This window comes from Capra hircus, chromosome 29 (genome assembly GCF_001704415.2).
Source record: "Capra hircus breed San Clemente chromosome 29, ASM170441v1, whole genome shotgun sequence".
Classification (NCBI taxonomy): domain Eukaryota; kingdom Metazoa; phylum Chordata; class Mammalia; order Artiodactyla; family Bovidae; genus Capra; species Capra hircus.
The window spans coordinates 40300057-40314263 of NC_030836.1; the positions used below are offsets into that span (position 1 = coordinate 40300057).

Sequence of the window (14207 nt, forward strand, 5' to 3'; positions counted from 1 at the left end):
GGAGACGCTGAGCAAGTTATCATTTTAATATATTTGAAGAAAGAGTTCCAAGGCCTTGAGGCCAAACAGACAACACATCTCAAACTAAAAACAAACACGCCAAACCTCCTGTTCTGGCCCAGCGCCCTTTTTCATGGACAGCCAGATCAGAGGGAAAATTAAGGAAAGTCTCACAGCACCATTTGTGCCAGAGGCAGACTGCAAACCCAAGTTCTAGAACAGGCTCAGGAAGGAGGAGAGATGTGACCTCGGCTCACCCAAGACAATGGCATCCCAGCCTCTTCCTCTTTCACCTAAAGGAACTCAGCCCAGGCCTTTTCTGGGGGCAGCACCTAATTCATTCTCTTCCCTCAGTAACCCCCTTACCTCGGGGCCCACCTGAAGTCAGGAAACATCTCCTTTGTGCCTACCCCAGTCTCTAGCACATGGACTTTAGAAGTTATGAGCATGGGTTTTAGAAGTTCTAGCAATTTCAATTCTGGGTTGCATCCCTCAAAACTGAAAGCAAGGTCTCGACAAACCACATGTACACTCATGTTATAGTAGTATTATTCATGATAACCAAAAGAGGGACACAGCCCAAGTGTCCATCTACAGATGAGTGGATAAACAGCGTGTGATATATGCATATAATGGAGTATTATTCGGCTTTAAGAAAGAAGGAAATTCTGATACCTGCTACAATAGGGATGAACCTTAAAGACATCATGCTAAGTGAAAGAAACCAGACACAAAAGAACAAAGATTGTATGATTCATGGGGTCGCAAAGAGTTGGACACGACTTAGCAGCTGAACAAGGAGCAGTCAAATTCACAGAGACAAAAAAGTCGCAAGGAGGTTGCCAGGGGCTGCGGGGAGAGGAGAACTGGGGAGGTAGAAAAACCGAGGTCCAGAGGTGAGAGGTTCAAAAGTCAAAGAGCAATTGGATCAGCGCCGGGAGCAGCCCCTAGACTCCTGCACCTTGTGGGCTCCTGGCCCTTGCCGCGCCCACCCCTCCCAGCCCCTGCCCCCGAGCACACCTTGCCAAGGCCGGCCCCTCGGTTCTGGAGAACCTAGTGGTGGCCTGTGGCTGGGCGATCTAGTATCTTCTCTGCTCGCGCCCCTCCAGGAACCGCCCCTCTCAGCATTATGAGGGCAGCACCGTTCGATCACCTGCAGTTCTGCGTGATGACCGCTGGGTGTCGCCACACAGCAAAAAAAACACAGACCGCCGCCTCCCAGAATTCCACCCTCCAAGGTTTTCGTGGGCTTGACGCTGGTATCCCCAGCTGTTCAAGAGCTCCCCACACAGCGCTATGGGGCAATAACCTTTCACTATCCCATTTGCCTCGCACCCACTGAGAAAAGGAAAACCTAGTCCCAGCCTCCCTCCTGGCTGCCTCCCCCAGCTGAGCCCCTCCCTTGCACCCTGTGCTCCGGACACTGGGACCAGGCGGTCCTGCCTTTGCCTGGCCAGGATTTCCACGTGGAGTGCCCTCCCTTGTCTCTGCCTACTGCAGGCCTTTTGCTTACTAGACACTGTGCAAAGGGTATTTCAGATTCACCAGCAACCCTGCAACATCGATGCCGAGTTCCTTCCATACAGGTGCAGAAAGGCTCCGAGAGGTGAAAACTGGGGTCGCACAGCTAACGAGTGGCAGAAGCACTTTTAAAATATATTTATTTATTTAGCTGTGCCAGGTCTTAGTTGCAGTGCAGGATCTTTAGTCGTGGCATGTGGAATCTAGTTCCCTGACCAGGGCTGGAACCCGGGCCCCCTACGCTGGGAGCGCAGATTATTAGCCACTGGACCACCAGGTCCCTGACATGGGTTTTGAGCTCAGTCCTCTCAGGGTCCTGATGTGAATTTTTGTTGGCTACATCATGCCGGCATGGCTGAGACTGCTGTAGACTTGGGCTCCCAGAGGGCAGTGCCATGGGGAATTTGTGTTCTTGACCCTAGAACCAGTCTTTTGCCAAGACCTTTCCCCAACTTGTAGATGGCACCTACCACCTCAGTGCCAGTTACAGCCCTACAGGGAGGTACCCTTATCACCCCCACTTTCCAGAAGGGGAAACCGAGGCACAAGTAACATGGTGGTGGATTGGTTGCTAAGTCATGTCAGACTTTGCAATTCCGTGGACTGTAGCCCACCAGGCTCCTCTGTCCATGGGATTTCCTAGGCAAGAATACTGGAGTGGGTTGCCATTCCCTTCTCCAGGGGATCTTCCCCACCCAGGGACTGAACCTGAGTCTCCTGCATTGCAGGTGGATTCTTTACCACTGAGCCCCCAGGCAAGCCTTCGCACCAAGTCTTCTGGTTATTAAGTGTCAGAGCCAGGGCCCTGCCATCTGGCTTCAGAGTCTGAACCCTTGCTTGTAACCCTTTCCCTAAGAACTCTTGGAGGAGAGCCTGCCCCCTCTCTGTCCTAAGGGAGTCCCCACCTGTCCTTCCCTGTCTTGTTTCTCGTGCGGTGCTCCGGGGAGCCTCTGTCGTTAGACAGGGAGCTCCTGGCTGGAGGGCCGGGCTGTGGACATTCCCTTCTGTCTCTGCAGCTCTTCCTTTTTCTTCTTTTTCGTCTGTCCCATGCCCATGCTCCCTGCTGGCCCATCAGGAAAGTCCCCGTCCCTGCAACTTCTGATCCCCAAACAGACTTGTTCTCCTGGAGGGCAGGTGCTTGTTACACCTCTGCTGGGTCCTGGTCACCTCTGGGTCCAGGGCCTCTCTGTGGGGGTCAGGTAGAGACACAGTCCCTTCCTCGGCAGGTCAGTCACTCTGGGTGAATGCAGCAAGGGCATCTCCTGGGCAAGGGCAGCCGCCCTTCCCGCGGCCTCACTTCATTCACATCCCACTCTCCTCTAAGAGCAGGAGTGCCCTGGAACCAGCTCATACAGCTCCTGAGAGCCGAAGGGGAAACTTCCAGGAAATGTGCCAGCTGATTGTTGAATGCAGCCATTGTTAAAAATTCAATGATATAAACTTATAATCTACTAAATTATATTAAAAATGAAGCAGATAAATACTTCAAAGTCATCACCTTCTCATTGCATGCCTACATTTTCTTGTCGTTCACGTTCTTGTGGTTACTTCCGTCTACTGCATCTGGATGCTGGAAATACCATACAGTGTATAGTGGTGGGCTGCTGACTCCATCTACCCAGTCCTCCTCTCAGAAACATTGCATTCGTAATTTGAGAGCGACCTGTGATGAGAGTGTTTAGATCATGAAAGTGTTCGCTGCTCAGTCGTGTCCGACTCTCTGCAACCCCGTGGACTGTAGCCTGCAAGGCTCCTCTGTCCGTGGGATTTTTCCAGGCAAGAATACCAGAGTAGGTTGCCGTTTCCTTCTCCACAGAAACTGATAAATGCTACAAATCAGGACACTTCTCCCCAACCTCAACTGCTTAGTCCCCCTTCCCAGAGAGCCAACTGTTAAACATTCACAAGCATTACATCAGAATGGGCCCTCACAGAAGGAGCGTGGACTTTAACATTTTTTTGGAATTATTTTTTATTATTTATTTATGGCAGTACTGGGTCTTCATTGCTGCGTGCAGGCTTTCTCTAGTTGGAACCAGCGGGACCTCCTCTTGGTTGCAGGGCCCTGGCTTCCCATTGCGGTGGCTTCTCACTTAAGGTTCTGTAGTTGCAGTGTTGCTCCATGCTATGTGGGATGTTCCTGGACCAGGGATCGAACCTGTGTCCCCTGCATTGGCAGGCAGATTCTTATCCACTGCACCACTAGGAAACTCCTTGGCTTATGCCCTTTTAATTCAGGTGAGGCCCGGGCCTCACCTTTCCCATCGCAAAATAAAACTTAGAAAAGCTTTTAAAAACTGAGTCTCAACTACCTGCTAAGTACTGAATCCACACTCTCATCAAATCTCCCAACAGCCCTAGAAGTGGGTCCAGTGACACCCTCGGTGACAATGAGGAAATGGGGGTGTTAAGAGGATAAATAACTCATCGAGGGTGACAGGCCAGGTTTGAACCACACTCTTCTCTACTGTGGTTTATTGGCTCTGTAATAATAGTACCCAGTTCGAGGGTGGTTTGGGGGATTATACCAGGTAATGTGTGTAAAAGAGCTTGGGACAGATTTGGCTCTAGAAGAACATAGTAAACATTAATTTACCCAGAGGCTTAAGAGTGGGATCTGGACTCACCCACGTTTGAAACTCAACTCTGCTATTTTCTGATTGTGAGATCTCTGGCCAGTCAAGTCACTTTGCTTGCCTAAGCCTCATTTTCCCTGTGTGAAAAGAAGGATAATAATAGCTACCTGGAAGAGCTACTCAGAAGACTGGAGATAAAAGATGTAAAGTGTCTGGTGACAAGTGGGTACTCAATAAACGCGAGTGATTGTTCGGGATTATCTTTTATGTTGTGTTACTCGGACGGCAATTCTGCCCAGCTCAAGCGAGGGACACCACGATAGGGGCTGGAGCCTCAGAGGCAGGACCTTGCCTGGGCAGCTCCTGGCCTCCTCTCTTAGCCAGGTCAGCCCCTCAGTGGGCCCTGGCTTTAGAAGGGTTTGAGAGGCCAGGGGACGCTGTTGCTAGGCACCTGTTGCTAGGCAACGCACTGTTTCTCCTGGCCTGGCCACCTCCCTGAGGGCTCAGGCTTCTCTGGAGCAGCTCCTGCCTCCTGCAGCCTCTTGCCGACCTCAGAGCCCCTGCAGAGGGCAGGTGAGGGTGGGGCCAACTGTGGCTGGGCCCCGAGAGAGCCTGAGAGAGCCAAGCCAACTTCCAGTGGGAGGTGGGCAAGGATGGGGGAGTCCAGGGGCGAGACATGGAGTCTGGGGCTGAGAGTGAGCTTCTGAGCTGGGGTGGCCAAGAATTCCCAGGGAGGGCAGTAGTCTGGCCATTCAGTCCCCAGAAGAGGGCGTGTGGGGGTTCACATGGGACTGGGGAGTCCTGGCTCTGCCACCTATTGTGAGCTAAGCCTTCCTCACTCAGCACCTCAGTTTCCCAGCTGTAAAATGGGGGAGGGGTTGATGACAAGGTGTGGGGAAAGCAAGATAAGACACAGGGTGCTACGTGTTGACGATCACTAGTCCTTTCTTCAGTTCGGGGTGTTGGTGGAAAGGCACAGACCTGGGAGGAAGGCCGCTGTGAAGGCTTCCATCACCTCCTCTCTGGTCCCCGCAACCTGAGCCTGGGGCGGGCTGGGCTGCCAGACCTACAGGGCTCCGTGTGCTTCCTCCGTAGGACCCCCGGGGGCCCTGCCCCACAGCACCATGATGGGAAAACTCCCCCTGGGGGTTGTCTCCCCTTATGTGAAGATGAGTTCGGGGGGCTGCACAGACCCTCTGAAATTCTACGCCACCAGCTACTGCACAGCCTACGGTGAGGGCACCTTTGTGTAGGAGCCACCCCTGGGACATGAGACAGGATGGGGAGGGACCACCTTTTAGACCTTGGGGGGTGGGCGTGAAGTATGCTGGTCCTGCCTGGGAGCCCCAGTCACTATTCTCCCACCCTGCTGACCCTCAGTCCTGTCTTCCTGCTTCCCGTCTGGCAGGTCGGGAGGATTTCAAGCCCCGCATGGGCAGTCACAGAGGCACAGGCTACAAATCAAATTACCGGCCTGTGGTCTCCTATCAACCGCATCTCGATGCCCTGGATAACCCGGCCATGGGGTACAGTCTGTCCAACCCCTCCTCACCCCCTGCCTTCCCAGGCCTTAGCCCTCAGGGCCATCGGACCTCATCAGACCAACTCCAGCCTCTGCGCCTGGGGTCTGAGGTCCTGGGGGACTCAGGGACTGGTCCTCAGCCTGGGACCCAAAGGCAAGAAGACTCCTGAGGCAGTTGTGGGAGGTTGGAGGGAGGTGGACGCCCCACAGGGGACAAAGACAGGTGGCGCTTGTGTTAATAGCTCCTGCCCCACCCTCAGGGAACAAGTCTGCAACAATTTCCAGACGGTGACCAGTCAGAGTTACCGCCCCCTGGAGGTGCCCGATGGCACATGCCCACTGCCCTGGAATTTGCACCAGACCAGCTCTGGCTACTCTCGAGAGAAAGCCAGTGCGGTCACCCCCATCAAGGAGGTCAGTGCTGGGCCAGGGCCAGGAGAGAGACGGGGAGCCCTCGTCTGAGGTGGAGGAAGGGCTGGAGGGGGGACTGGCTGGGGGTACCTCCAGAGGGTGGGGCTGCACTGCCAAGGGATGGTCAAGGCTGAGATGACTGGGCATGGAGGAGCCGCTGCGGGCTGGGGTCCACTCACCTGCATCACTTTTGACCGCACCCCACGCCCCATCACGCCCCCTCCATTTCCATCTCCTCTGCCATCACCATCGTCACCACCCGCCCAGTCCTATTCCCTCCCCACTCAACCCCAACACCGTTTCACGATCCCCCGTCCCATCCACATCCCCACCCTCACCACCATCCCCAGCCCTGCTGCCACGGTCACTTTTGCACTGGCATCCCCATCTTCTTCACTTCTGTAATTGTATGACTGTCTTCCTTATTGTGAAACCTTCCCTGGGGTCTCAGACTGTAAAGAATCTGTTTGCTAATGCAGAGGACCCAGGTTCAATCCTTGGGTCAGGAAGAGCCCTTGGAGAAGGGAATGGCAACCCACTCCAGCATTCTTGCCTGGAGAATCCCATGAACGGAGGAGCCTGGTGGGCTATATAGTCCATGGCATCGCGACATGACTTAACAACTGACACTTCCTTATTATCATCACCACCACCAGAATGGATGCTGTCATTCATTCATGCAATCAATCTGTTCTAAACACCTCTCTTCTTATTTTTATTTATTAATTTTTTGGCCATGCTGTGTGGCATGTGGGATCTTAGTTCCCCAACCAGGGATTGAACCCATGCCCCCTGCATTGGGAGCATGGAGTTGTAACCACTGGACCATGAGGGAAGTCCCACCTCTTCTATTTTTGAAGATAATATGTGCTGGAGGAAAAAGTGTAACAAGGAAGGGGCAAGGAGTGAAGAAGAAGTGAAAGTTTCCCCTGCAAGTCAGGAGGGTCAGAAAAGAGCTTGCTATGGCGACACTAGACAAAAGTTTGAGGGAAGTCAGTGTTCCTCTGGATGCACCTAAGTGAGGGAAGAGCAGTCAGACCAGATAGCAAGTGCAAAGGCTCTGAGGCGGGAGCATCTGACAGAAGGAGGGATGGCAGGAAGGAAGGAGACTGGAGCAGAGTGAGGAGCTGTGTCCTTGTGGGCCGCTGTCAGGATGTGGGATCCTACCTGGGGTATGATGGGGATACTGCAGGGCTCTGAGCAGAGGAGGGTCCTGGCCCAGTTTCACTGTAGAAGGACCCTCGGGCTGCTGTGCAGATCCTCTGCAGGGGTCAAGGGCAGAATCAGAGTCGGGAAGTGACTGCCATCCCCTCAACGGGATGGAAATTGACTGCTCCCTCCTCCCAGGTCAGGAAGGTCCATTTTGACACCCAGGACTATGGGCCCCAGGCCATCACGGGGCTGGAGCCCAAGGATATGCCCCTGCTCCACCAGCAGCAGAACAAGGGCTCGCTGGAGTGGGAGAACGCCCGACATGTGAGTGCCTGGCTCTGATGAGGGCCCTGTGCGGGCAGAGGGGCCAGAGCCCACCTCCTCCTCCCTCCCCGGGACAGGCTCTGAGCTGGCTCACCCACGTAGCTGGCTCAGTGTGGGCTCAGGGCCCACACACACACAGGGGCGAGCTAAGGATTTGATATTGGGTGTTTCCAAGACAGCATCAAAGTGGTCCCCATGAGCACCATTATGTGCATCTTGGGATTTAATCCCCGAGCTCCCGTCTCTCCTGACCCCCGCCAGGGGCCCAGTGCTCTGGAGCACCCACGTCCTCCCTTCAGCCTCTCTTCTCTCTTTGGGTCCCTCCTGCTCTGGCTCTCGGGGCTGCAGGCCTGGAGTCCAGTGTGGGATGTGACTTAGTAGGTCTTTTCTGGGGCTGTGGTGGGTCTTCTTTGCTGCACGCAGTGAGTGGGGGCTACTCCCCCTGGCGGTGCACGGGCTTCTCACTCTGGCGGCTTCTCTCATTGCGGAGCACAGACTCTAGGCACGCAGGCTTCCGGAGCTGCAGCGCGTGGGCTCAGTAGCCGTGGTGCTCGGGCTCAGTTGCTCTGTGGCTTATGGGATCCTCCTGGACCAGGGATCGAACCGGTGTCCCCCTGCATTGCAAAGCGGATTCTTAACCACTGGACCACCAGAGAAGCCCGGATGTGACTAAGTTTCAGTCGTCACAGAGGAGCTGTGCTCTCATGGTGGAATTTTGGGTGCTGTGACGCTGGGTGAAAGAGAGATTTGTGTAGGGGCAGGGAGTGGGGGGAAAGTGTTGCCGGCCCTCCTGTCTCAGAGAACCACGCGGGTCTACTCAGAGCCCAGAGAACTGAAGAGCCGGCACCACCCCCACCACCTGCAGGCCCTGGCCCAGCTTGTGTGCCCCATTGCTCCGTTCTCTGTGTTCCAGCCCCCCCGCTTTATGACTTCTGAGTATAACTCCAAGTATCTCAAGGAGCCATCACATCAGCCAGGTAGGCAGACGCGAGTCGGAGCTCTAGCTACCGTCCCACCACACATCCCTACCCCCGACCCTTGGGGAGGGAATCCCTGGGGACCCCAGAGCTGGCACAACACTAAGAAGGCATCAGCAGAAGACAAGAAGACAAGCAGAAGGCAGCTTGGGGAAACCATCCTCCCTGGCCTGACCTCTGTGCTTTAGGCCTGCCAATCTCCAAAGGACAACTCACTTGCCTAGGATGGCTGCTTGAAGCCTGCCCTTCCTTGTGCTCTCTCCTCATCTGCTCTCTGCCCTGCACTCTGGAGCCCCCACCAGTATCCATGATCCTGGTGGCTCAGGCCTCCAGATCCTTGGAGCTGGCTCTCTCCCCACCTACTGGGACCCTGAGCCACTGGCAGCCATATGGGTGGGGCCAGCTGGTCCCAGGCCAGCAAGGGGGGCTGTCTTTTGCAGATCTCTTGCAGAAGAATTCAATTGGTGCCAAGGAGGAGACTGGCTTCACCGAAGAGTCCAACAAGAACCCCATCATCTTCCAGCCGCCCTCCCAGGCCCTTCCTGGGGACCCAGTAAGTCAGGCTGGGACCCACTAGACTCTCAAGGTGACTGAAGCCCTCCAGTCTGGGGGAATTCTAGCTTTAAATATGTATGTGCTGCAGAAGCCTCTGTCTAAACACAAGATGAAAAAACTTGGGCAAAAATCACCACTTTGGTCAACTCCCCCAGTTGACGGATGAGAAGACTGAGGTTCAAAGAAGAAAAGCAGTGTAGCCAAGGTCACTTGGAGTTTAGACAAGAACCATGGCCTGCTGGTTCCCATGCAGCACCATGCTCCTTCTTCCCTTCTTCCAAACTCTCCCGTTTCCTCTGAAAGTCCAGTGATACCCACTGGTGCTGAGCTGTCCTCTGTACTCAGGATAGACAAAGCTGCTGCCTCTGGGGCCTGATGCTCCTCTGTGGCCTCTTTCCAGGTCCTCCTCCCTGGCCGGAGTGTCACTAAGTCAGACTTTCTCCCCATTTCCCACCCTCATGTAAGCTGAGCCAGGGTTGGAGCGGGGGTGGGGGGATGTCTGTGCTGCAGCCTGGGGTCCTCTGGTGGGGCGGTGGGGGCTGTGCCGGAAGCTGTGCCAGGGGCTGCCTTGCTGCCTTAGGGGGATGAGTTCCTGCCAGTGCTGGCCAGAGGCTCCGAGCGGGAGACGGGCTTCAGCCGAGTGAACGAGAGGACCCTGAATCCCAGAGTGAGTGGCCTCAAGGGGCTCCCTCAAAGCGGGGAGCACTCAGAAGGGAGGGGACAGGGAGGTTTCTTTGGCCTGGTGGCATTTGATCCAGGCAGGATGCGAAGAATCAGGATCTTGGGAGATGCAGAGGAAGGAGCCCTGGGTGGAGAGGCAAAGGCCTAGGGGCTGGAAAGTGAGTGTGTTTGAAGCAGTGACTTGGGTGTTGAAGGAGGAGGGACGCTGTCCTGGGGCTGGGGCTGCTGGGGCTCTCTTCCTGCCCTCCATCCATCCTGCTGCCTTGCCTTGGCCACTCAGCCACCCTTCCTGTGGCTCTGTCCCTTTCAGGTGCCCCCTCCCTGCCCAGAACCCAGCAGCATGAACCACTGGCAATTCCAGTCTCCCCAGAGGATGCAACAGACAAATGTTGCCCTGCTTGGCCGGGAGACCGTGGGCAACAAGGTGAGGTCTGCGGCACCAGCCCCCAGCCCCAAATCCCCACTCCCCTCCCTACCTGACAAGTCCTCTCTCTACCCTTCTGGTGCAGGAGCCCTCAGGGTTCAGCCTTAACAACCCCAGCTACGTCCGGAGCCCCTATGACCCTGACATGGATAATCGCTATCTGACCACCTACAATCAAGGGTGAGCCCCCTTCCCTACTTATATGCGGGTTTGCGAAGCTGGTACCCACTTTACAGACAGGGAGACTGAGGCTGGACAAGTAACGAGTTTACAACAATTAGTGAGGACCCAACACTTGATGAATGTGGTTCCCCCAGAAGCAGATCCCGAGCCGAGGAGTTGGGTGTGAGCCCTTTACTGAGGATGTCAGGGAGGGAGTAAGCAGGATGGGGAAGGGCTGGCAACCAACAGTAGTGTGTTATTAAACCAGATATCCCATGGGAAAACTCTAGAAACCAGTGCAAAACATACAATTCAGAATGATCCCGACCAAGAAGCAAGAGAGCTGGGGTATTCATACCCCACCTCCGCCAGTCCTTGGTTAACAGCTGTCCCCAGGGGTGATGTTAAATCCCAGGTACCTCCTTGCCCAGGCAAAGTGGGCTTCAGCAACCCAAGGGCAGCCTTCCCAAAGATGCTGTGCAGGCCATGGGTCGGCAGGGAAGGGATAAGGGGTAATATGGGGTCCACGTGGAGCAACAGAGTATCTGCTAAGACAACACATCCAGTCCATGGCAGGGGAGCTCCACATACCCTCAGAAGGTAAGCTCTGTGTTGTGTGAGCCCTGGGCAAGATATGAAAGTCCTCAGCATCAAGGAGGGCTTCCAGGAGGAAGCGGCCTTAGAGCCATGGTTGGGGCTGCCCAGGCCAGCACTGGGTGGGGAGGGCATCACACAAGTGGGAGAAAGGAGATTAATTCTTAGGAAAATCCTGCCCTCACGGCATCTGTCATCTGCGTGTCAGCATGTGTCATCTGCATCTACACTGCCCTCCCCCAGCTCCTTCATCTCCCAGGGAGCTCTCCCCACCCACCCTGGATCCTTGGAGCCAAACGCCCCCTCTTTCGGATGGAAACCCTGAGGCTCAGAGGGCAGAAGCGGTGCCTGAGCCCGATAGCAGATCATGATGTGCGTGGCTGCTGCCGTTCCCACAAAGGGCAAGGAGGAGGGGCAGAGCCTCCCTCAGGACACTGGGGGACAGCTGTGTCCCTGCCCCCTCCCTAAGCTCCTACAGACCCCTCAGCACCCCCACCTTCTCCTTCTCCACCCACCTGTCTGACTTCCTGAGCTCCCGCCAGCATCAGGCACGCTGCTTCTTCCTTCTGCGCCCAGAGCCCCAGGGGCTGTGATTACTGATGATTTTTTGTTCTGTACCCCTTCTTTATAAACTCGAGGGCTGGGCCCACATATTACTCATCTTGGCACCTTCAGAACCCAGCCCAAGCTAGCTCCGTGAAAACTGGCAAAATGGAAGCAATGTCCAATGCTGAGAGGGGAATCGATGACATGGAGTTCCCAGCCCCCATCCTCTCCCACCTCTGAGATATTCACAGGCCAGGGAGGCATCTCCTTTATACATACATATGTATATATATGTATGTATTTACTTGACTGTGCTGGGTCTTACTCGTTGCAGCATGCAGGATCAAACCCAGATCCCCTACATTGGGAGCATGGAATCTTAGTCACTGGACCCCCAGGGAAGTCTCAGGGAGGCATCTCTCAAAAGTCCTTTCCTCTCCCGAGTGTGTCTCAGTATCCGGGGCGGCACAGAGAAGGGGCACGCAGCTCAGGGCAGAGCCAGGGCAGGCTTCCGGGCTAAGAGGGGAGTGAGGGGCCAGGGCCTTCAGGAGGGCCTGGCGGAGGGGATGCCATGGGCAAAGGCAACAAGGCAGGAAGACCCACGGCAGGGTGAGCTCCTCTGGAGCCGAGATTCCTGCTGGAGCAGAGCGCAGAGGCGGCCCATGTGGACGGAGGCCAGTGTGTGGCAACCTGCCCTTCTTTCCGTGTCGTAGATACTTCGAGAACATCCCCAAGGGCTTGGACCGCGAAGGCTGGACTCGAGGTGGCCTGCAGCCCCAGAAGCCGGGAGGCTATGCCCTCAACCAGCCGGTCACCCGCCTGGAGGCTACCCCCAGCCCCTCGGAGAGCCTGAGGCGCCTGCACCCTCATGTGGGCAGGTAGCACAACCCTGCCGCGTCCTTTGCTGTGTCCAGCAGCCTGTCCCCGGCCTCGCCTGCCTCCTGTGTCTGTCTGTCCGTCTGAGAGGCCCCTTTTTCCCCGCTGGTTTATCCATTGCCTCTCCTGCCCTCCTCACCCCAGCGACCCCTCCTCTGCACAGCTGCTCCCCTGCCCTCAGCTTGTTCCCGGGTGCTCAGCTGGCTCCGACATGCTCCCTGCCTGGCTGATTGGGGTGGGGTGGCATGTGGTGTTTGGGGGACAGAGCTGAATGACTGTGGTTCTGCCTCCTCACTCTGACTCCTTTATGCTCAATTCAATTCCTCAGAAATCACATTTACACCAACAATGGCCTGGAGTTGGCAGGCAAAGACTGGTTGTGGTTTGGCCATCCGAGCTGAGCCCCGGCTCCACGGAGAGGGACAGGCAGAGGGGGAGAAGGCCTGGGCTCCCTGCCCCGCTCCCCTCCCTCACCTGCACGCCTTTCTTCCCTGCAGAACCCTGATCTCTGAGGACCCCTTCTACCGAACCGTGCCTCCCAACAGCCACAGGAGCCGCTTCACGGCTCCCAACTGAGCCTGAGGCCTGGGTAAGGGGCTGGGGACCCCCACTCCATCCCGGAGTGGTCCTTGTGGGGCCGCCCCCCGGCCTAAGTCCTGGGTTTGGTCAGCCCTGCCCGGGGACCCCAGCCCCAGAATAGGAGGTAGGAGGTCGGGGGCACCTAAGAGAGAGGGGGGTAGTACAAGGACCACCAGGAGCCCTTCAGGCCTCGTCTCTGTTCACACAGGTTTGCTGACCCCAGGGGACAGGAGCCGGCTACTGTCCCTATTCCCACATCCCCCCGGGGGCTCCCCGGCTACTTTCCTAATGAAATAAAAGCAGTGAGGCCGAACAACGTGTCTGCAGTGTCAGAGGGGGCTGGGAAAGGAAGGGTGAGGCTGGGGAGGGGGGGTGCCTGACTGGAGTCAAATGTGGAGTCAAGGAGGCCTGGTTGGACTCACCGTCATGATCCGGGCAAGGCACTTCGCTCCTCAGACTCAGTATCCTCTCCTGGGAATGGGTCATCTCGGGCCTGTGCTGAGTGCTCTGTCCAGTGTGGGCGGGAAGAAGTCCCTGGGGTGGGGGGCAGGCAGGCCAGAGCGGGAGGTGGGTCTATAGCATGGGGAAGGGGATCAGAGCAGGTCTGCTGGGGCCCTGCTGGGGCCCACGTCTGAGATCGGAGAGTCTACAGGAGAGGGGAGGGGACTTCCCTGGCAGTCCAGTGGTGAAAGACTCGGCAATTCCCCTGCAGGGGACACAGGTTTCGATTCCTGGTTGGGGAACTAAGATCCCACGTCCCATAAGTTGCACAGCATGGCCAAAATAAATAATAGGGGAGGAAAGCCAGGCAGGAAAAATCACAGGGCTCTTTCTCCAGAGACAGACGAAGGAGGGTCCGCAATGGATGTCTCCCTGGGCACTGGACCCTGGGGGAGGGGTGGGGGCTGGTCTCAAGGCTGGTGCCTCAGTACCTTCGTGAGAATGAGAACAAGCCTCCCTCTAGGCGGACACCCCACTTTAATACAAGACTTGAAGAGCAAAAGTCTTCTGGGAGGAAGAAAAGCCTCCCTTCCTTCAGGTGCGGCAGCCTGAGACCCCTCAACCTGCAAGGCAGAAACTGGGCTGCCTCTCAGCGCCTTCCATCACCTCCACCGGTGCTTTTGCGCAGTGCCCAGCCGTCTCACCGTACGCTGTGGCCCTGCTCGCACCAGGCCCTTATTTTATAAATAAGGAGCCTGGACCCGGAGAGGAGGAGACGACTTCAAGATGCTCGAAGTCGGACAGGGCAGAAAGGCAGCAGCCGCCCCTCTGGGGATGTCCTGGATGTCCCCCGCACCTCGTGGCTC

General features: G+C 56.2%; 1 protein-coding gene across 1 annotated transcript; it reads left to right on the top strand.

Moving 5' to 3' along the window:
- Nucleotides 5199-13210, top strand: PPP1R32 (protein phosphatase 1 regulatory subunit 32). The gene is made up of 13 exons (XM_018042739.1): nucleotides 5199-5330; nucleotides 5506-5623; nucleotides 5880-6033; nucleotides 7378-7506; nucleotides 8420-8483; nucleotides 8924-9036; nucleotides 9439-9498; nucleotides 9619-9705; nucleotides 10030-10143; nucleotides 10229-10323; nucleotides 12159-12323; nucleotides 12819-12910; nucleotides 13109-13210. The coding sequence occupies exons 1-12, from the start codon at nucleotides 5222-5224 to the stop codon at nucleotides 12895-12897; spliced, it is 1287 nt and encodes a 428-aa protein (XP_017898228.1). The 5' UTR covers nucleotides 5199-5221; the 3' UTR covers nucleotides 12898-12910; nucleotides 13109-13210.